This window comes from Mustelus asterias, chromosome 18 (genome assembly GCF_964213995.1).
Source record: "Mustelus asterias chromosome 18, sMusAst1.hap1.1, whole genome shotgun sequence".
In the NCBI taxonomy this organism is placed as follows: Eukaryota; Metazoa; Chordata; class Chondrichthyes; order Carcharhiniformes; family Triakidae; genus Mustelus; species Mustelus asterias.
In genome coordinates, this window is record NC_135818.1 from 69,131,026 (window position 1) to 69,154,262 (window position 23,237).

Sequence of the window (23,237 nt, forward strand, 5' to 3'; positions counted from 1 at the left end):
TGCATCCACACGTTAACAGGGGGGAGGTCCTGGCTATGATATAAGCACGCTGCGCTTTTGTTACATTCAGATAGAGAACCGCATGCATCACAAGGTTCTGTTAACCTTTGCATCAGCAGATAGGAAGGAAACTATGGCAAGCAAACAAAGTCTTATTTCCCTCTTAACTTGCCCTCCCCTCTTCCCTCCTTCCAAAATACAATCGTACCCATTCCCTTGGAGAGCTGTGGAAAAGCTGAGCCAGAAAATAACACTTGATTCAGCTTTGAACAGCATAGCTTCCCCAAAAGGAAGTACAGGGTGTTGAGGGGGGTGGGGTGTGGGAGAAGAAAAAGAGATTGCCTCACTTCGAAAGAAAGTACAAGAGGTCAAAGGTTATTACTTACTGCTGTTAAATCAGACGAGGATTCTGGTTTGGAGACATTGTGACTGTTGAAGAATATTGTTTTTCTGTCTGCGAGAAACAGAAATTTGACAAAAAATAATATTGAATCAAAATCAAACAGACAGTATATCATAGATTTTGTTTTACATAAAAGATAGCAAAATATTATTTTAAAAAGTTAATAGCTAATCATAGAATCCCTACAGTGCAGAAGGAGGCCAGTCAGCCCATCAAGTCTGCACCGACCACAATCCCACCCAGGCCCATTCCCCGTAATCCCACTCATTAAACCCCCTGACACTGAGGGGGAATTTAACATGGCCAATCAACCTAACCCGCACATCTTTGGAGTGTGGGAGGAAACCGGAGCACCCGGAGGAAACCCACTCAAACAAGGGGAGAATGTGCAAACTCCACACAGTCACCCAAGGCCAGAATTGAACCCGGGTCCCTGGCGCTGTGAAGCAGCTGTACTAACCACCGTGCCACCCTAACCTACTGAAGCCCGAACGCAGCGGAGCACACTCGGTATCTAAAGCACCTCTCAGCGAGAGTCAGTATGTGGAGTCAGGGCAAATTATTCCTCACGCGATCCTGCAAAACGGAGGGAGTGAGAGATAAGAACTTGACATCCCCGGAACATTTTCTAATTTAGGGAGGGTTTGGATTTTATCTGCCCCCTCCCTTGGGTGGCATGAAGTATTCCCATACTTGATATCAGGCCCAGTTAAAGAAAGAATGCTCATTCTAAAAACAAGGCCCTGGGCGAGTGGGCTGGAGACGTCAGGGACAGATGAGTTCGGAACAATTACAGGGAGAGGTGCGGAGTTGGGGGTCAGGATTTAAATATTTCTCACCAGCTCTCTCCAGCAACTAACCTGAAAAGCCCCGAGAGAAATTCTTCAGTGACGGCCGTTCGACCACGCTGTATGTCTCTCCAACCACAAACACTTTGTACAGAACTGCATTGTGGTTTATAAAGCTCTGGATGACACACTGAGGCTTTATGTCTTTCAAACCATCTTCGCTGAAAATAATTGCCATCTGTGGAAGCAAACAGTCTGCGTCATACATATTATTTGGACCACCCGTTCCAGTTAACCCATCCTTCCCCCACATCTCAAACCCATGGGCATTTGTGCTTTTCTCTGTCTTTTCTACTTCTTCCAGTCTTCAGGCGTTTGATTAATTACCATCACCTAATTTCTGGATGCATCTCATCTGCCATCAAAGTTAACGTTTTTGAGTCCATTTGACTGTTCTTCAGAACTAAAAAAAGGGAACTCTCCTTCAATTCTGAAGAGTCAGAAGACCACTGTGTGGTGGCACAGTGACACAGTGGTTAGCACTGCTGCCTCACAACGCCAAGGACCTGGGTTCGACTCCCGGCTTGGATCACTGTCTGTGTGGAGCTTGCACATTCTCCCAGTTTCTGCGTGGGTTTCCTCCGGGTGCTCCGGTTTCCTCCCACAGTCTGAAAGACGCGCTGGTTAGGTGCATTGGCCATGCTAAATTCTCCCTCAGTGTACCCGAACAGGTGCTGGAATGTGGTGACTGGGGGATTTTCACAGTAACTTCATTGCAGTGTTAATGTATGCCTACTTGTGACACTAGCAAATCATAGAATCAGTGCGGAAGAGGCCATTCGGTCCATCGAGTCTGCACCAACTCTCTGATAGAGTATTTTACCCAGGTCCTCTCCCCTACCCTATCCTCATAACCCCACATATTTACCATGGCTAATTTCATCGAATGATTCATCTAGATTAATAATCAAATTTCATCTAACCCACACATTTTGGAACACTAAGGGGCAATTTAACATGGACAACTTGCGCATCTTGGGACTGTGGGAGGAAAACAGAGCGCCCAGAGGAACCCTACGCAGACATGGGGAGAAGGTGCAGACTCCGCACAGACAGTCACCCATGGCCGGAATCGAACCCAGGTCCTTGGCGCTGTGAGGGTGCACTGCTGACGACTGTGTCACTGTGCCACCTCCTTTACGTTAAATAAACTTTAAGAGGTGGTCAGACCTGCTGAGTTTTCCCAGCATCCTCTGTTCTCGGTTTCAGATTCCGGCATCTGCAGTAGTTTGCTTTGATCTGCAGTCAACCTTTGAGTTTTAGCCTGTTGCCCGAATTTCTCATTAGTAAAGATCATGGCCCATAATCAGGAAAGAACGAACTTGGCTTTTAGCATGTGTCAAAGTGCGACACAGCCAAAGACATAGTTCTGAAGGGTAGTCACTGTTGTAACGTAGGGAAACATCACAAGGCGAACACCCAATGAATAGCAAGCCGTTAGATAAAGCAGATTGTTCTTGTGACACTGGTTGACGCTGAGTATTGACCAGGGCACCAGGAGAAATGTCTTCCTGCCCCTCTTCAAATAATTCCACTGGCTTCTTCCACCACCAACCAAGGGGCAGTTCAATACCTCTTGCTGCAGACGACACTTCCCACAGCACAGTCAACTGTTAGTCTAGATTACGTGCTCAAGTGTCCCGTATTGAATCCACCATCTCCTGACTCAGAGAGTGGTGCGACCAAGCTGCTGCTTGTACAAAGGTACATGTTTAAGGATTAATATTTTGCATCTTTCTAAAGCACATTTAGAAAGGCTACCTTCTTATCTATACAAGATTTTAGCGTCCATCTCACTCACTCACTAACTACACTCTCAACGGTGACTGGGAAATTGGATCAAGCCTTCAGGAAGCACAGGTTATAGATGGCCTGTAGCACGCGATCAAAGCAGATCACCTCTACAACTGAAACCCCAATTGTCCCTTTATCCATACCTGCTCGGCCACATGCTTGCTGACGGGTTAATTTTCTTCAGATTAAAAAATATATATACATTTTAGAGAAAGGAATCACACTACGGTGCAGCACAGTGGTTAACACTGCTGCCTCACAGCGCCAGGGACCCAGGTTCAGTTCCGGCCTCAGGTCACTGTCTGTGCGGAGTCTGCATCTTCTCCCCGTGTCTGCGTGGGTTTCCTCCGGGTGCTCCTGTTTCCTCCCACACTCCAAAGATGAGCAGATTAGGTTGGATTGGCCGTGCTAAATTACCCCCGATGGGCTGAAAGGCCTTCTTCTGCATTGTAGGGATTCTCTGAACTTTGTGCAGGTGCGATTTTTCTACAAATGCAGGCCAAATATCAAGCAGACTGAAGCCGGAAAGCCAACGGTCGCCTTCCAGTGGGTCCTCGTTTCCACTCTCTCTCTCTCTCCCCCCCCCCCCCCCGCCAGCCAAGGTCTCAAACCCTGAATTGAAACAGAATGTAATAAAGCTGAATGCGGGATCCATTGTGGAATGTTCCAGCAAACAAGCCATCACCAATCCGATAAACCTCTGCCTCTGTTTTCTGTGGTCCCGAGTATCTCTCTTCCCTCAGATTTCCTGACGAAAGATCATCACATCACCTGACTTTTGGCAACCTCTCCAGCTGGCTGTGTTGTTCTTTTGGATTCCACATAACTGAATTCTTAGAATTCCTTCTAGTTAGTTGTGAGAATGAATGCTGATCGATTGGCCAATTACCTATCATCACAGTCTGCGTAAGGCCATTATTACTCAAATTCAAAACAAACTCTTTTAGAAAACAAAATCCCACAGCACATTTGCTGACGGCCAACATTTTCTCAACATGGCCGAGAAAAAGCTTCCACCCTTTGACCGTCAGGACAACATGTCAACGTGCCATTTCCTGAGGCAGGCCAGGGATGCCCAACTCATCCCACCTCCAACACTCCTGCCATCTGCCAGCGGGTAAACATTCAGGCGTGGTCAGATTGGAAAACATTTGCCAACATACTACGACACTGTCCCACACTCCGTCTCGGGAGGGAGTCAAAGGTCATCAGGGCCAAACAAGGAAAGGGGCATTGAGACAACAACCAGTTTTGCCAAGCTCTCATCGAATGGCAGAGCAGGCTCGAAGGGACTAATGGCTGGCCTAGTTCTGAAGCCAAGTCTTATGTTCCTATCAGAATGAATTCCTCCCTTCACGCGCACAAAAAAATAGCCAATGCAGTTAATTAGTTTTAGATATGAGATTGTATTCAAGGAACCCCTCCTTGTTTATCCAGTCAGCACACTTCTTAATGTGTTTTTGTTGACATTCGGTACATTGTTGGCTGGGAATCTAGTGCCATCTGGAGGCATGTCTGAGAGTTGCAAGTCGAACCACAGCTTAACGCCTGGTAAGCTACACTTACCAATCTCGCAGCTGGGAGTAGGGGAATTTACGCTGTGGATTTAAGCTACATTAAGTGCCCAGCTAAAAGTATAACCAAGGCCCTGACTGAATCATTTACAAGAGCGAATCTCGTATTTCTACAAAGGCATTTGTCACTGCAATATCTTTGTGCAGGTAGGTGTTATCTCACCTTCTCCAATATAAGCAGAAAGTGATGGGAAAACTCAGTAGATCTGGCAGTTTCCTTGGAGAAATATATAGTTAATGCTTCGAGTCCAATATGACTTTTCTTTGGAATTCCGTAATCAAAGAATCACCCTCCGTCATTTCCGCCACCCCCAGCATGATGCTACTACTGAACACATCTACGCTTCCCGCCCCATTAGCATTGAGAGGGTACCATTCCCTTCGTGACACCCTTGTCCACTCCTCTGTCACCCCCCCCCCCCCCCCCCCCCCCCGCCCACACAACACCTCAACCACTTCCCACACCACCTTCAAATCCACTCATAGGAGATGCAACACCTGCCCTTTTACTGCCTCTCTCCTCACTGTCAAATGCCCCAAACACTCTGTTCTGAAGAGACATGTTGGACTCGAAAATTTAACTCCAGCCGGAACTTTCCGGTTGCTCACACTGGCGGGAACTTCTAGCCCCGTCCATGGCGCACCCTGGCCGCCGGTTTCCCGGCAGCGTGGGGCGCAGTCAACGGGAAATCTGTTTGGCAGCAGCTGGACCAGAAGATCCTGCCGCCAGCCACTGGTGTGCCTCCCCCTGCGACAGGTCAGAAAATTCCCCCCTCCCAATCGTTTCTCTCTCCACAGAAGCTGCCAGGCCTGCTCAATCCTTCCAGTTTTTATCTCAGATTTCCAGCATCTGCCGTGTTTCGCCCTCATACGAATGCTCCAAGTTGGTGTGGTGCAACGCCAGGATCTCAGATGGAGACAGAAGAGGGAGAAGAATGGAGAATACTGTGACAATTTAACTGTTGGCTGGAACAGCAAAGGTCAACTCCAACTGTCTCAAACATGTGAGGGTTCGGTCAGGTTAGACAAAGCTGAAGAATTTAGTCGAGGTCGTTGCATTATGAAAAGGGAGAAAACATAATCATTTCTGCCTAAAGTACGACAGGACATTTTTCCATTCACAGCATCCCACAGCAATGAAGCACTAGAATGTTTCTGGCTTGAAGACAATGCCAGAGGGTGGCACAGTGGTTAGCATTGCTGCCTCACACCGCCAGGAACCCGGGTTCAATTCCAGTCTCTGGTCACTGTCTGTGTGGAGTTTGCACGTTCTCCCAGTGTTTGCATGGATTTCCTCCGGGTGCTCCGGTTTCCTCCCACAGTCCAAAGATGTGCAGGGTAGGTGGATTGGCCATGCTAAATTGTCCCTTAGTGTCAGGGGGACTAGCTAGGGTAAATGCATGGGGTTATGGGGATAGGGCCTGGATGGGATTGTGGTCAGTACAGACTCGATGGGCCAAATGGCCTCCTTCTGCACTGTGGGATTCTATGGTTCTTTGAAAATGCTGGAAAATCTCAGCAGGTCTGACAGCATCTGTGGAGAGAGAATAGAGTTAGCATTTCAAGGCTGGATGACCCTTCGCCAGAGCTTAGCACTGCTGCCTCACAGTGCCAGGGATCTGGGTTCGATTCCCAGCTTGGGTCACTGCCTGCGCGGAGTCTGCACATCCTCCCCGTGTCTGCGTGGGTTTCCTCCGGGTGTTCCGGTTTCCTCCCACAGTCTGAAAGACATGCTGGCTAGGTGAATTGGCCATGCTAAATTCTCCCTCAGCGTACCCGAACAGGAGTGTGGCAACTAGGGGATTTTCACAATAACTTCATTGCAGTGTCAACTTGTGATATTAATAAATAAACATAAACCATTACTTAAAGCTCAGTTCAAATTTTCACAATCCTCTCAAGTACCAGTAAAATCTAGATTTCAAATTGCTGACACCTAACATACATCAAACTTTACTGGTATTGAGAATCCGAGGCATTCATTAAAGCAAGTAAGCAGGCTTTTATTCAGTTATCCTTCCACCCAACTGCTAAATGGGAAAGGACAAAGATTTTGTTTTAGTCATATCCAATCAAAGTCTCAACCAGCGTGACATTACAGACCCAAGCTGACAAGATAGGTTGCCCTTTTCCTGTCTTGGGCTTGATCTACATGATCCAAGCTGATTGATAGGAGCAGGCATTGCACCCCCTCCAGTGCTTGATCTCATTTGTATCTTAGCCAAAAGGCCCAGATGCCGTTTTTAAAAATTGCTTCAAGCGAAGCCTCAGTGTGACCTCATTGACGTCTATCAAGTACAGGTTCAAAAACTACACATGATCTGAGCCAAAAGGCCGAGGGAGACAAAGACCGCAGGAGATTATAAAGAATTGTGAAGGTAACCCAATCCATCACACAAACCAACCTCCCATCCATTGACTCTGTCTACACTTCCCGCTGCCATGGAAAAGCAGCCAGCATAATCAAGGACCCCACGCACCCCGGACATTCTCTCTTCCACCTTCTTCCATCGGGAAAAATATACAAAAGTCTGAGATCATGTACCATCCGACTCAAGAACAGCTTCTGTCAAACTTTTAAATGGACCTACCCTATATTAAGCTGATCTTTCTTTACACCCTAGTTATGTTAGCAAGAGTATATTCTGCACTCTCTCCTTCTCCCCTATGTACTCTATGAACAGTATATTTTGTCTATATAGCGCAAGAAACAATAAGTTTCTCTGTATCCCAATACATGTGACAATAATAAATCAGGATTTGATTTACCAATGGAAGCATTTCTGTGGCCCTTTCTCAGAGGCTTCTTCTTGCTTGCAGGCATCCCATGCAGCCTGAGGCACTCCACTTTATGCTGCAGTTACTCTGAAAAAGTGATTCATTGAATGGCACTTTTGAGAAGGCCCTGCCTGAGGACATTCCAAACTGCCCAGGGACATTCCAAACTGCCCGGGGACATTCCAAACTGCCCGAGGCAACATCACAGTTAGAAGCCAGCACAGGCAAGGCCCTGGCGGCAGAGGCCTACTTTACCACGACAATAAATAAACGTGACAGCCTCGGGCCTCAATGCAAACACAGACACAGAAAACTATAAGCACAGTGTTGCCTTTCTGATATAATGACTTTGTCTCTCCTCCAGTCCCAAATCCTGTGTAGCTGCTTCTTGTTTACCCAACACATTCTGTAAAAACCGCACGCTAAACAAAAACATGCTAAGCAAAATCACTTTCCCATAAGAAAGTATGAGGGAAAATTTTCCTTTGGAAACCTGCTTTGCACCTACTGGCCCAAAAGTCCGCTACCTACTTCCCCGCCACTGGCCTCCTCCCACCTGACACTCGTTTCCTGGCTCTTTGCCACTTCCCACTTGCTGCCTCGTACTCACCCCGCAGCAAAGGCCTGGGAGAGGGGCGGTGAGTGGGTAGCGGGAACAGTGTTCACGAGAAAAACTGACCATGCATGCAGTTACAACGCGGTTCTTGATGTGACAACACTTTCACACTAAAACAAATTCAGGGGTCATGGTCGGGACTACTATTCGGTCAAGTTCCATCGTTTATAGGTTCTGACGAAGGGTCATCCAGACTCAAAATGTTGGCTCTATTCTTTCTCCACAGATGCTGTCTGCCCTGTCACAGCTTCTCACTAATTCACAGCACCTGATCATGGTGGAAAAATGCAGCAAGGCAGCAGATTTGCAACGACACATTGGCAGCTTGAAGGAGGCTGGAAGCCAGGGGCAGAAGAAAGTGCTTTCCAAGAGAAAAGGCCGAATCAATCAATAGATCGGCAGCAATTAGCACTGTACCAGGGCGGTAAGAAAAGATGGAAGAGGGAGAATTGGAGTGTGACAAAACCTTCAACAAAGAAGGACCTTAGGCAAGAGTGAGACACACTGAGACAAAGACACAGAAACACAGACCAAATGGATAGAGGGAGAGACATGCATACCACACATAGGAGTGAAGGGGACACATGAGAGAAAGAGAGGGGAACACACACAAGAGAGAGTGAGAGAGCAAGTATGAGAGAGCAAGTGTGAGAGAGAGAGAGAAAGTGAGTGAGAGAAAGTGTGTGAGCAAAAGTGAGAGAAAGTGAGAGAGAGGAAGAAAGTGTCCGTGAGAGAAAGTGAGAGAGGGGAAGAAAGTGTGTGTGAGAGAAAGTGTGAGAGAGTTAGGAAGTGTGAGAGAAAGTGTCCGTAAGTGAAAGAGAAAGTGAGAGGGGAAGTATGTGAGCGAGCGAGAGAGAGAAAGAGAGAGAGCAGACCCAGAGAGGGAGGGAGACAGTGAGACAGTGATAGGGGGAGAGAGAAAAACTCCACAGGAGCAGGATAAGAAATGTGTTTGTAAAATTAGGGATTCTGTATAGACAGTTGATCCCTTTCATTAACAGATTCTTAGTGAATGGAAGCTATTGTTTAAATACATTAGTATACTCTCACACTCAATTCCAAAGCCCAGAAAGAGTGGCAGGATAGGGGAGCTCTGCCTGGATTTGCATCTTCCTGTCATCCCTCACCCGACAGTCAGAGACCTATCCAACCGTTCACACAGCTAAAATTAACACTTCATTCATAAATTTAAATATTGGCATTCCAAAATGAACTTCAAATAAGTATGATGCTTTGGAGTTCACCGAGCAAATAAAACTTCCTCATACATTGGATCGAAAGCTAAAAAAGTTAACGTAAATGTTTTTTTGTTGTTTAAAAGTTGTTTGGTGATCGATGAAACTCCATGAGTAAACAAACAGGCTTTAGCGGGCATGGAGAGTGGGTAATACCAATGACCAAGAATGCCACGTTTTCAGCCAACGAGAAAGTTCCCAAGTCATCTCACGGTGATGCGGCTGCTGAGGTCTCATGCTGGCTGTGGGAGCACAGCACGCCAACTTGGTGAGCAGTGCCAAGGGAACAAGGGAGGCCGAGAGTCTGAAGTGAGGGGAGGCCCAGGTAACAACTAAAGTAAAGTTTAAATTTATTTATTAGTGTCACAAGTAGGCTTACATTAACACCGCAATGTGGTTACTGTAAAACTCCGCTAGTCATCAAACTCCGGCGCCTGTTTGAGTACAATGAGGGAGAATTTAGCATGGCCAATGCACCTAACCAGCACGTCTTTCAGACTGTGGGAGGAAACCAGAGCATCCGGAGGAAACCCACACAGACACGGGGAGAATGTGCAGACAGTGACCCAAGCCGGGAGTCGAACCCAGGTCCCTGGCGCTGTGAGGCAGCAGTGCTAACCACTGTGCCATCCCAACTACCCACGGGTTTGACTACTTTCAGCTGTTGTGCAAGTGTGGGACCGACCGGGAACCAGTGTTAGCACCACCCTACTGTAAGTTAATTGTGGAGGGTGGGTGCAAGGCTAAAGATGTTCCTAATACTCTTGCACTGGTCCTGGCTGAACAGGTTCGACTCCCAAGTGCTGAGCCCACGTGTTTTCCACCACAATGCCCCGACAGTGCATCGTTCATTCTTACTATGCGCTTTTTCGAGCAGCGTGCTGCTTCCCCTGCTTTTAAGAATGCAGAAAGCATGAATGGGACTATTCAGCAGGACTGCCTGAAACACAACAGCAACAATACCTCCCTCACAGCTCGTGCTGGACGAGGGAAGCTGGGAGACAGCAATAATTCTATCCAAGGATAACCATGTCCGGGGGCGAGCGAATTCCCCTGGAGGGGGTGAGGTGGAATTTGCAGTTCAAGGATGAAACTACATTGAAACGTTGAAGTCTCAGTAATATTAATAGACTCGAATCAAGTGGCAGCATTATCAGCAGTAACATTATCTTTCAGAATTCTATGGTATATGCACAAAGGAGTTAGGAAACCTCTGAATACAATAACATACAGAGCATCACCATATTGAAGTACCGCTTCTCTGTTTCTACCCTGCCTTAACACAATACCCCCTTTCATCCTTTTTCTTTACAATCGATAAATCTCGTTCTTCTAGAATGTTGCCACAGGTTTTACAACATCTCCCAGAAAATTGGAGTGTGGATGAACTTGGTTTGTTTCCACTTGAATGTCAGAGGCTGAGGCGCAACCTGGTAGAAGTTTACAAAATTATGAGAGGCGTGGATAGTCTTTTTCCCCTGGGAAGAAATATCAATTCCTTGGGGACACAGGTTTAAGGTAAAAAGGGGAAAGTTTAAAGGAGATGTGAAGTTTTTTTTTTAAACACAGAGGGTGGTAAGTGCCCGGAATGCGCTGCCAGAGGAGGAGGTAGACACAGATACAATAACATCTAAGAGGCACCTTGACAGATACACGAATAGGCAGAGGATAGAGGGATACAGACCGCGTAGAGGCAAAAGGTCTTTAGTTTGGGAAGGCATCGCGTGTTGGTACAGGCTTGATGGGCCGAAGGGTCCTGTGCTGTACTGTTCTTTGTTCTTCAAAAGCTGGGCAACGTGAGCCAAGCGAGGGAAGCTCAACCCAAGTCCCAGCACCAGATTCAGGCTGGCCAATTAAAGTAAAAGACAGAAGTTGGCCACCACAATGCCTTCTTGTTCAAATTCCTAACACTACAACACTGGCTACACTTCAAAAACAGTTCCTCATTGGCTCTTCGGATGGCCTGAGATTGTGAAAGGCACTATATAAATTCTTTGCAGATCTTTGAATGTGCTGCCACCTCCCAAATTGGTGCTTAATCTTTTTCGCAACTCCCCTGTTTATCCATCTGATCATAGCCAGAAAATCACTTACAATGGCTCCTGCTCCCGCTTTGTTACCTGTGGTGTCCCTTCAGGAACATTCCCTGGCCCCTCCCTGTATCCCATCTACCTGCGATGCACAGCGTTAACTATTCACCTGCGTGTTGACGACACCCAGTTCCACCTCATCACCACCTTTCTCAACTCCCTAATGTCACTCAATTATCAGGCTGCGTGAAACCCCCACAACTTGCATGGCCGGGGGGGGGGGGGGGGGGGAAGGAGGGATCACCAATTGACCTCCCTGTCGGACCTGTTGAATACGAGCTCCCTGGAGATTGGTAATCAACTCACTAGGTGCCACTCGTATACCGAGTCCTGTATAAAGCAGGCCCCTGAGTGGGTTCAATATTCCAAAGTCCCGGTTGGGACCTGTTGCGTTCACCACAGGCTTGTGGTTTCTGCTTTACTTTATTTTGTGCAATAAAGCATGGTTCCTTTACAGCCGACTCCCTGGAGTAATTATAGGCTGCTTAGCTGACGTCCAACACTGGATGAGGTAAAAATATCCTCCAATTAAATATTGGGAAGTTTGAAGCCATTGTTTTTGATTGCTACCCCAATCTCCATTCCCCTAGCTACCGGCTTCATCCCTCTCCCTGGCAACAGTTTGAGATGAGGCAGTTTAGTTCTGGCCTCTTGGGCAGCCCCGAGTTTTGTTGCTCCACCATTGGATGGCTGTGCCTAGGCACTAAGCTCTGGATTGCTCTTCCTACATGTCTGCCCCACTCCACCTTGCATTCCTCAAAATCTCCCTCTTGGACCAAGCATTTAATAATATTTACTTATGTGACTTGGTGCCTCTTTAGTCTTGTAATACTCCCATTTCCTTACGCTAAAGGCACTGTATAAATATAACCCGGTGTTGTTATAAATGCAAGTCTGTCTTTATTGTCAAAGACAGCAGTAGATAAGTGAATGAAGCTGTCCACTGGTGGGAGCCTGTGTTCCGTTCGTTCAAGGTGGGTGGTTCGCATCAGATTACCGACGACATTGGCAGAGTACATTCTACATCCCTTCAGATTATTTAGGTTCAAGCTGAGTGTTGTCTAAGCACGGCGTGTGTGTGTTATTGGGTTTTCAGCCTTCAGGCGCGACATATTTGTACATTCCCCTGATAATCTTACTCACGAGGCCATATTTGGAACTTCTGCAGCCAAATCAAACATCCGTGCGGGAATTAAATTAACCCTCATCAATAACACTGGCTCCTGCGAGTCTGTATCAGCGTATTGTGGCAAACTTTTCAGAAGATTTAAAGGTTTCCAGAAGAGTTCGGAGTGCCGAGCACACCCGAACAACATGCCCTGCTCGTCACTGCTAGCGAGTGAAGATGCTTGACGAATGCCCTGGTACTTAACGCTCGACTGGAAGGCTATCACAGGGACTATTTACAGATCTCAGTTGGACCTCATCCAACTAACTGTGGCTAGAGAATTGATGAACTCATTGGCCAAATATTACCCACGGTCTCCTAGACCTCATTGTCATAACAACTAGAATTAGCGCTATTTTAATATCTCCAGTTAAAGAATTCCATGTGTCCCAAGAGACGAGCCAATGAAAACATGAGGCCACAACATTCAAAGGCGCACTCTAAGGAATTGCAAGCTGCTCCATAGCAACCCCCAGCATTCTATGGGAGAAAGGCGGGAGTACAGCAAGACGCACAGGAATAGAAAATGATTAGGGGAAGTGATTTAGTGTTGAGAAAGAGCCACTTGTATCAGAGTTAATTTAAATAAGTATCTCAAAGTCCACAAATCAGCTAACCCCCAGTGAAGATTTTGTCGGGGCGTTAATGAGTTTGTTCAGATTCTTACGCCTCAGTGTCACTCATCACTGGGTTAGAAACAATCCAAAGTTACAAGTAGAAGGATCAAATTAATCAAGAATGGATTTTTTGAAGAATCAAAAACTCCACACAATGACCCAAGGCTGGAACTGAACCCAGGTCCTTGGCGCTGTGAGGCAGCAGTGCTAACCACTGTGCCACCCCATGTATTGCTCAAATCTCCCTCTTCCCCCTTTTTAATCTGTTTTTCTCTGGAGCAGAGAAGACTGAGGGGTGACCTAATTGAGGTGTTCAAGATTATGAGGGGCACGGACTGGGTGGATAGGCAGCAGCTTTTGCCCTTAGTTGAAGGGTCAGTTATGAGGGGACACAAGTTAAAAGTGAGGGGTGGGAGGTTTAGAGAGGATTTGAGGAAAAACGTTTTTACCCAGAAGGTGGGGACGGTCTGGAATGCGCTGCCTGGGAGGGTGGTGGTGGAAGCGGGATGCCTTTAAAAAAAGTACCTGGATGAGCACTTGGCACATCATAATATTCAAGGCTATGGGCCAAGTGCTGGCAAGTGGGATTAGGGGGACAGGTCAGGGCCTTTCATGCGTTGGTGCAGACTCGATGGGCCAAAGGGCCTCTTCTGCATTAGTATTCTGTAATCCTTCCGATTCCAATTAAGAGACACATCATAATGTCTGATCCAATAACACTCATCTTACATTAATCGCTCAAAGTTGATACTACGTCAACCCCAACCTGTGCGCCCCGGCCCCTGTAGGAACAGCTTGGCACAGTTTGTCAAATGCTTTCCACACTAAAGATGAAAGTTTGGAACCTCTGAGACAAATCTCAGCAGAAGTTAACATGCTCTAGTTCTCACATAAGAACCCATCAGTCTTCACTCGCACAACTGCACAGGAAACAAGGGCCAACTGTTAACTAGCTAGCGTAAGACCTGCGATTGTAACAGGGAACATGCATTCAGTACTTCAATGTCTGGAAGTTCTGGCAGTATTAGGGCACATGCATGTAACTTTTGTTAACAGGACGCTCATGAGAAGAATGAGTCAGGGATGTTTTGAATAAATATCTCAAAAACCATCAGTATAAAAATAATCCTCAGTGAAAATTCTCCAAGACAAAATGGGTACGACTGGAATTGCCTATCATTCATCCCTGCGTTCAAAGGCAATGACCACTTCAGGATTATAAAAGAGTATCAGATGGAGCAAATATGGATTCTTCTCAGAAATCTCTAACCAGAATCTTTCAATTCTCAACCGTTCACACAAACATCAATGCGTACAGAATTGGGCAGTCTTCAGGTAAACTGGATCTCAGTGCACCAAAATTATTTGTGCAAATCCACTCTTGTCTTTGGTTGTTACTCACCTCATGAGAGTTGGTGCCATGCGCCACTCTGGTTTTGCAAACTATAAAAAGAAACGGGAGATAATTAAAATCCTCGGAGTGACAGAGGCAACAGCCTGCCAACCCTCTCCCACCACTGCCCCACCACACTCCTTCACCAAAATCATTTATACAAGGCTGGGTTTGATCACAGAAGCAATAACATTGTTCTGGGGACCCCGGTTCGAATCCCGCCACGTCATATGGTGGAATTTGAATTCAACAAAAAATATCTGGTATTGAGAATTTACAGATGACCATTGTCAGAAAAACCCATCTGGTTCTCAAATGTCCTCTCGGGAAAGAAATCTGCCGTCCTTACCCAACCTGGCCTACATGAGACTCCAGAGCCACAGCAATGTGGTTGACTCTCAACTGCCCTCTGAAATGGCTGAGCCCAGGGCAACTAGGGCTGGGCAATAAATGCTGGCCAGCCAGCGATGCCCATGTCCCATGAATGAATAATAAAACAAAAGTTCCACTCATTAAACTTTGGTCCAACTGATCTGGTCAATGTCAAGACAGATCAACCGATCTGGACATCCAATCACGTAGAGTACACAGTAGAGAAATAGGCCATTCAGCCCAACCAGCCCATGACAGTGTTTATGTCTTCACCCATCTTTCATTTACTAAATCCATCAACGAGCCATGGCAAAAAGCTGGCGGGGCTGGCCGGCAGTCAATGGCATGGGAATGTGAGGTCATTTGTGTCCTTGATCCCACAGATTTAATATTAGACCGTAACCCAGCCAAAACAGGGTCAAGCTAAGGCCAGACACGTTAGAAGGGAGGGAGGAAATGAAATAAAAAGGGAGGAGGGAATCAAGTGCTCCCAGACTATTCTGGGGCATTTCTCTTACAAAATGGCTGTAGATTGAGGGGAGATAATTTGCACAACCAGCTGGATATGAGGAGGGGGTGTCAGGAGGCAAGCCAGAAATAATATACAGCAACCATTCCAAAGCAACGTTTTTAAAATGCTGGAAGGAACTATTTCTGATGGTGGGACAGGACCAGGCAGGGGCAGCTCCCCCAGCTTACCAGAAGGCAGGCAGCTATATTTATTTACAGGCCTCTTTGGCAAGTCCACTTGTACTGCTTCCAAAATGCAATCGCAATTCATGCTCTCCATATATAGACGCTGCCTCAAGGAGTTTATTCCAATCACCAAAATCCACTTCAAAATTGCTACTGTGAAATGTTGGAACTGATTTATGACAAAATGGCCTAAATTCAATAGCAACGCGGGAAGCGCAGCAAGTCTGTGGCTGTTGCTTGCACATTCTCTTAGCCTCGAAACACTTACTGAAAGGGAATGTCAGTTTGTGCTTCTCAATCTCTGCCATTGTGTCCTCCCCACACTGACTGCTGAGTTCCATAAAGGGAGGGGAACAAACTCGTTCATCTGCAAGAGAAGGAGAATTCATTATTTCCAACAGAAATGTGATCAGGTGCATTGAGCTGCAGACGGCTGGACACACAAACCTTTTGACAAAATATTTCAGCCACGTTTCGTGAGGCAAGTCGGTACACTGGGGAGAAGACATAACAGTAAGGTGTTGTGTCACTGCTGCATAGCATGGCAAAGGAGGATGGAGAGTCAAAAATAAGAAAATGCTGCAAAAATCTCAGCTGGTCTGACAGCATCTGGAGAGAGAGAATAGAGCCAGCATTTCGAGTGTGGATGGCGCTTTGTCAGAGCTGACGAAGCTGATTTTCCACAAATGCTGTTAGACCTGCTGAGATTTTCCAGCATTTTCTGTTTCAGATTCCAGCATCCGCAGTATTTTGCCTTAATCTTAGCGGTTACAGAGTGATTGTCCCTTGGTGCCAAAAGCACTGCCTTCAACACAATCAACTCCAAAAGGTCGTGAATGCAGCCCAATCCATCACACAAAAACCAGCCTCCCATCCATTGACTCGATCTACACTTCCCGCTGCCTTGGCAAAGCAGCCAGCATAATTAAGGACTCCACGCCCCCGGGACATTCTCTCTTCCACCTTTTACCGTCGGAAAAAGATACAAAAGTCTGAGGTCATGCCCCAACTGACTCAAGAACAGCTTCTTCCCTGCTACTGTCAGACTTTTGAATGGACCTACCTCACATTAAGTTCATCTTTCTCCACGCCCTAGCTATGACTGTAACACTACATTCTGCACTCTCTCCTTTCCTTCTCTATGAATGGTATGCTTTGTCTGCATAGCATGCAAGAAACAATACTTTTCACTGCATACTAATACATGTGACAATAATAAATCAAATCAAAAAAATCTTCACACTGCCATCAGTAATATCACTTTTGCATTATGCAGAAGGATAGTTAGTTATAATTTTACAACAGTTCATTGCTCCATTTGATGACCATTCAGATATTTTTACAGTTTCAACAAGTGTGGCGGCGCTCTGATGGGCAACAGCACAGGTCAGGAGTCAAAGTAATGAACCCATGCCCACAGACTGAAGATTGGTAGGTCTGGCGAATCACGATGCGAGGGGACAGACTCGATAAACCAGTCAGTCTTTCCCCACCTTGGGCTTCAGAGGGATCGTTCACTGAATCATTCACTCTCACACCCAGTTAAGTACAAAACATTTGAATCCAAGAGAAAAGAGCAAGGAAGTGGGATTAGTTTCCAATTGCTCCAGCAAAAAGTCAGCAGGGATACGATGGGACAAATGGCCTCCCTTCTGCTCTTTACATTTTCACAATTCTAAAGGTGGGGTAAGAAAAAATCACCCTGTGCCACTATCACATACCATAGAATCCCTACAGTGCAGAATGAGGCCATCCAGCCCATCGAGTCTGTACCGACACTCCAGAAAAATCCCTCCCAGGCCCTTTCCTCCACCCTATCCCCGTAACCACATGCATTTACCATGGTTAATCCCCCAAGCCTACACATCTTTGGATGCTAAAGGGCAATTTGGCATGGCCAATTCACCTAGCCTGCACACCTGTGGGAGGAAACTGGAGAACTCAGAGCAGACCCGCGCAGGCATGTGCAGACTCCACACAGACAGTAATCCAAGGCCGGAGTCGAACCCAGATCCCTGGCACAGTGAGGCAACAGTGCCAACCATACCTCATGGTTGTGGGTACACAGGCAACCGTAAACAACACTAGGATCTCATGAAAGGGAGGGATGATTCGCCTTTCAATGCTACGTCAATTCTTTTGTTTCCTGCAACATAAAAGTGGCCGTGTTCTCAAGGCTACAAAGGGTGTTCAGAAGAGCTCATTTACTGATGCCAAGAATTCAAGTGGAAAGGAGGAACCTGCATGAAAACATAACCCATATTTCATATCACTGACCTGACCTATTCCATTGGTCAAATTTCAAATTCCTCATTGAGTGAAATACTGATCCTCAAGTGGAACGCTGTGTCAAACAGTGTCAAAAATAAATAAGAATAATGTGAAGTCTGCAGGCAGTATACACAACTTGAATACACATGCTTGCGGTTAAAATGGAGTGTGCCTTTTTGAACAATACAATTCTATTTATTTGGTGTGACTGCAACCATTGCGATAGAGATTAATTGCACATGAAGAGAGTTCTGAATAAACGCCAATACATTAAAGGGTCCTGGCAAAGGAAGCAGAAATGTCGGGATTTTCTGGAGCTTTCTGTGCTTGAAAAAAAAACCGCAATGGTTTATTTGGCGCAATGCGTCCAATTTTGCATGAGTGTCAATAAGCCTGGACCCCAGCTTAATTTTCCATCAAAGCTAGAACTGCAAGAGACTCATCCCATTCCACAAAGCCCAATTTATCTCAGACACCGGAATTTTCCCATCCCGCCCGCCACAGGGATGGTAGCGGGCGAGGCACGGATTACGCAAAGGTTCGTTGACCTTGAGCGGGATTTTCCTGACTCCGAACAGGACGGCTAATGATTATAAACACCCTGGGTGGGACTTTCCGGTTTTGGGGCAAACGCGGGAGTCAGGTCGATCCAGTCACAATTTGTGCTCTCAATGGTCCTGCAATTCCCTTTCTCTGTACCACCCTCACCCTTTCCACCAACAACTCTGCTTCAATAGGGCCCTGTCATTGTTTTTAAAGATCGGATCGCAGTAAATCTCTGGATATCGCATGGTGCATAACTAGCCCACTTGGGCAAGACCGGTTCATTAATAGACTAGGACTGAAATTCTCCGACTGTTCACGCCATGTCGCCACTGCCAACGAGAATGGAAAATTTGGCACTCAGCCAAATCTCCGTTCACTGCAGTGGGACCGGAGAATCCCAACTACGGGCAAGGTCAGAGAATCCGGCCCTAATATTTTCATTTTCCCCTCAAGGAACTTTTTCAGTTAAAACAAAAACTCGGATTTGATTTATTATTGTCACATGCATTGGTAGACAGTGAAAAGTATTGTTTCTTGCGCGCTATACAGACAAAGCATACAGTTCATAGAGAAGGAAAGGAGTGCAGAATGTTACAGTCATAGCTAGGGTGTAGAGAAAGATCAACTTAATGCGAAGTAGATCCATTCAAAAGTCTGATGGCAGCAGGGAAGAAGCTGTTCTTCAGTCGGTTGGTACGTGACCTCAGACTTCTGTATCTTTTTCCTGACGAAAGAAGGTGCAAGAGAGTATAGTCTTCTGAGAAAGTAGAGGCACTGGTGGGCTTCCTTAACTATAGTGTCAGCATGGGGGGACGAGGACAGGTTGTTGGTGATCTGGACACCTAAAATTTGAAGCTCTCAACCATTTCTACTTCATCCCTGTTGATGTCGACAGGGGCATGTTCTCCTTTACGCTTCCTGAAGTCGATGACAATCTCCTTCATTTTGTTGACATTAAGGGAGAGATTATTGTTGCCGCACCAGTTCACCAGATTCTCTATCTCATTCCTGTACTCTGTCTCGTCATTGTTTGAGATCCAACCCACTGCAGTGATGCTGGAAAACCTCTGCGGGTCTGATAGCATCAGTGGACAGAGAACAGAGCCAACGTTTCGAGTCTGGTTAAATTAAATTCCTTATTGATTCCAGTCCTTTAACAATCAAACCTAGTTTACACAGTATACATAGCTGCGGAGTCATAGAATCTCTACAGTACAGAAGGAGGCCATTCAGCCCCATCAAGCCTGCACCGACAGCAATCCCGCACAGGCCCTATCCCCATAAGCCCAGGTATTCACCCTGCCTCGAGGCTGCATTCAGCTCCCGAGATGACGGAGTGCAGAAGCCCATGCTTACCAGGGTGATCCTCCACCCTGCTCCCTGATTGGTTCTCCGAGTCACGTGACCCTTACTCTGTGGACAATCATCTTAAACGCACAATCATCACAGGGATACTCACAATTCAGCAAGTAAATAGCCAAATTACAAACCATCTACCTCTCTGTTTTAAAGTGTTGAAGGGCGGCACGGTAGCACAGTGGTTAGCACTGCTGCTTCACAGCTCCAGGGACCTGGGTTCGATTCTCGGCTTGGGTCACTGTCTGTGTGGAGTTTGCACATTCTTCCTGGGTCTGCGTGGGTTTCCTCCGGGTGCTCCGGTTTCCTCCCACAGTCCAAAGATGTGCGGGTTAGGTTAATTGGCCAGGTTAAATTGCCCCTTAGTATCCTGGGATGCGTAGGTTAGAGGGATTAACGGGTAATTATGTGGGGATATGGGGATAGGGCCTGGGTGTGATTGTGGTCGGTGCTGACTCGATGGGCCGAATGGCCTCTTTCTGCACTGTAGGGATTCTATGAATCAGAGCAGGTGCTGATCAGTTACGTGCTCGAAAGCCAGATTAGACCCTATGTAATATCCCCAGTCTGTGGTACTGAATGCAAGTACGTCCTGCTGCCATTTAAATCCCTGGCAAACACCACTCCAACTACAGGCGAAGACAGGTCTTTGTCCACAAATTCCTGGTGTTTGACAGGGAGTCGCTCACATGACTGTCCAAGAAGGCCTTAAATACTGCCGGCAATCTACCGACGAGAGAGAATTCCAGCCCACTCCGAAGTTCCTTCTCCCAAATACTTTCTGTTGGCAAGCACAATGGCAAAGTGTAGGAAATCCCTCTCCTGTCACTAGAAATGATTGTAATTAGGAAATGGGGTCGAGGTGGGATGGGGTGTGGGATGGGGTGTTGCTCATTTTCAGCCCTCCCTAAGGGACCAATTTTCATTCTGGGGTTGGGATCCCAACCGCACAACGTGACAGCAGCAGTGACGATATCATAGTTGGGACGACAACTGTCGAGTGAGGCATTGAGTGATACCGCTAAGCAAGGCCCTTCATTTGATTCCTGGGGGGACGATCTTACCGGCATGTACACAGAACACAGATCGGCGCATGCACACTAGCACCCTCAGCAGCCGGCTTTCCAGCGAGAATAGACTCTGTCCACTCCCCCTACTGGTGTGAATCACACTTTGCCTCTATTTTTACATTACGCACCATAAGATTGTATCTGAGAACTTGCCGAAAAAATGCACACGATTCTCTCCCGTTTTCACGCTCGTTTGGCACTTAGAATGTTTTTTGGTAAGATCGCCTTCCTGGTATGTGACATGCCAGCTGATTAATAGGTACTACACTGGCACATTGCACAGGGAAGGTGGGGCATGGGAATGAGACAGAGAAAGAAGATAGATTTACGACAGACAGCAAGCAAAAATAGGATTCCCTTAGTACTGCCTTGAGGTGGGTTTATTTAGACATCTGCCGTGGAAAGGATTAGGCTTGGATGGAATGCCCCTCACAGATAGATAACCTGCTGGTACTCCCAAATCCGGGCTTTCACAACTATTTTGGGCTAAGTACCAGAAGCTAGTCAATGCCAAGGAGCTGCAATGGGGAGGGGAATATCGCATTTCCAGTCTCCCTGTCTTTCCCTGCTGCCAAGACCTTACAATCATCTCCATGATCAGTCAAGGAGGTGGGAATAGTTGGCAATATTTGTGTTTCCCTCATCGACGGGGAATGTCCTGTTGCTGTCCAGCAAATTAAATTTTTATTTTTTAGGTAGCTTGGCTGAATGATAACAAATCTCACCAAGCAAAGCACAGACATCCCTGGGATTCGAACCTGAGGTTCAGAGTAAAGCTACCAGCAGGCCGAGCTACTGACTCACAATTCCAAACCAACAAGATTATGCTTCAAATAGACTGGAGAAAGTTGGGTGCAAAGCTGATTTTCAGACTTCATGTCAGCTATTAATCAGCTGGCATGCCACATACCATTCAAACAGAGGGAGAAGTTTAGGCCGTATTTTAACTGAAGTCACGTCAGAGCTTTGGGCTGAGGTAATCCGAACCGATGGAAGCAGGGGAGGCACAGTGGCACGGTGGTTAGCACTGCTGCCTCACAGCGCCAGGGACCCGGGTTCAATTCCCAGCTTGGGTCACTGTCTGTGCGGAGTCTGCACATTCTCCCCGTGTCAGCGTGGGTTTCCTCTGGGTGCTCCGGTTTCCTCCTGCAGTCCAAAGATGTGGGGGTTAGGTGGATTGGCCATGCTAAAATGTCCTTTTATGTCAGGGGGACTAGCGAGGGGAAATGCATGGGGTTATGGGGATAGGGCCTGGGTGAGGTTGTGATTGGTGCAGCCTCGATGGGCCAAATGGCCTCCTTCTGCACTGTAGGGATTCTATGATTCTAATTGATTGAGGTTGATCGGTGGGGTACTCCCGAGCTGTCGGACACAATAACAATAAGCTAGCATAGAAGTTGAAAGTGGAGCTAATGAGGAGTTTATTTACAGGTATGAAGATGAAAAGGGGGTGGGGGGTGGTATCAGAGCGGGATGCGGGCATCAACTGATGACACATGGAGAGTAGAATCATAGAATCCCTACAGTGCAGAAGGAGGCCATTTGGCCCATCAAGCCTGCAACGACAATACTGCCACCCAGGCCCTATCCTGTAACCCCACGCATTTACCCTGCTAATCCCCCCGATACTAAAGGGGCAATTTAGCATGGCCAATCCACCTAACCCGCACATCTTTGGACTGTGGGAGGAAACTGGAGCACCCAGAGGAAACCCACACAGACACGGAGAGAATGTGCAAACTCCACACAGTCACCTGAGGCCGGAATGGAACCCTGGTGCTGTGAGGCAGCAGTGCTAACCACTGTGCTGCCCATTATGTATGTTCAATGTGTCTTCCAAGTTGGTCGACAGTGTGTTCAGAAGCTTCTTTTTGAACATCCCTGAATTTAAGTGTTATCAGGGTGGTGTGGTTGGGGGGGCGGTGGTGGGAGGGGGGGTGTCTCCTTTTATTTTTTAAACACATTAATGTTTTCAACTGTTTGTGGACACATCCGCACATGCATCCAGGCTTATGCCAAGCTCTCCTGTGGGGGTAGGATAGAGATCCAGCCAGGCAGGAGCCTGGTATCTGCCCAGTGATACCAGAAGAACCTTTATCAATCTGAGACCACTAGCCGCAGTCTAAATGCAGCCTTGAAGACAGAAACAATATTAAAACTGATTGACTGCAACACACTCAGAGCGAGAGACAGTAGATAGTGAACTTGTTAACAGTTCTGCTGTTATCTCCACGCCTAAGACTCAACACAAGCTATCCATAACAAGCAAAGGCCATGATTTTACATACAAACCATTGCTATTTTGGAGTTTGGCAACTGAACACCCAAAGTTCTGCACGCGATGCGAGGTAGGGACATCAGTTGGATGTGCCTGTCGGTGCTCTTTTCTGTCAGAATGCGCCATATTTGC

The 23,237-nt window shown here is 46.8% G+C and overlaps 1 protein-coding gene across 1 annotated transcript in view; it reads right to left on the reverse strand.

The window, feature by feature from the left end:
- Positions 1-23,237, reverse strand: part of itpk1a (inositol-tetrakisphosphate 1-kinase a) — a 215,620-nt gene that overhangs the window by 22,272 nt on the left and 170,111 nt on the right. The window contains exons 6-9 of the mRNA XM_078234263.1: positions 15,853-15,951; positions 14,526-14,566; positions 1,264-1,429; positions 387-454 (exon numbers count right to left, since the gene is read on the reverse strand). Of these exons, the coding sequence (XP_078090389.1) occupies positions 387-454; positions 1,264-1,429; positions 14,526-14,566; positions 15,853-15,951 (374 nt within the window). The remainder of the gene's footprint in view (positions 1-386; positions 455-1,263; positions 1,430-14,525; positions 14,567-15,852; positions 15,952-23,237) is intronic.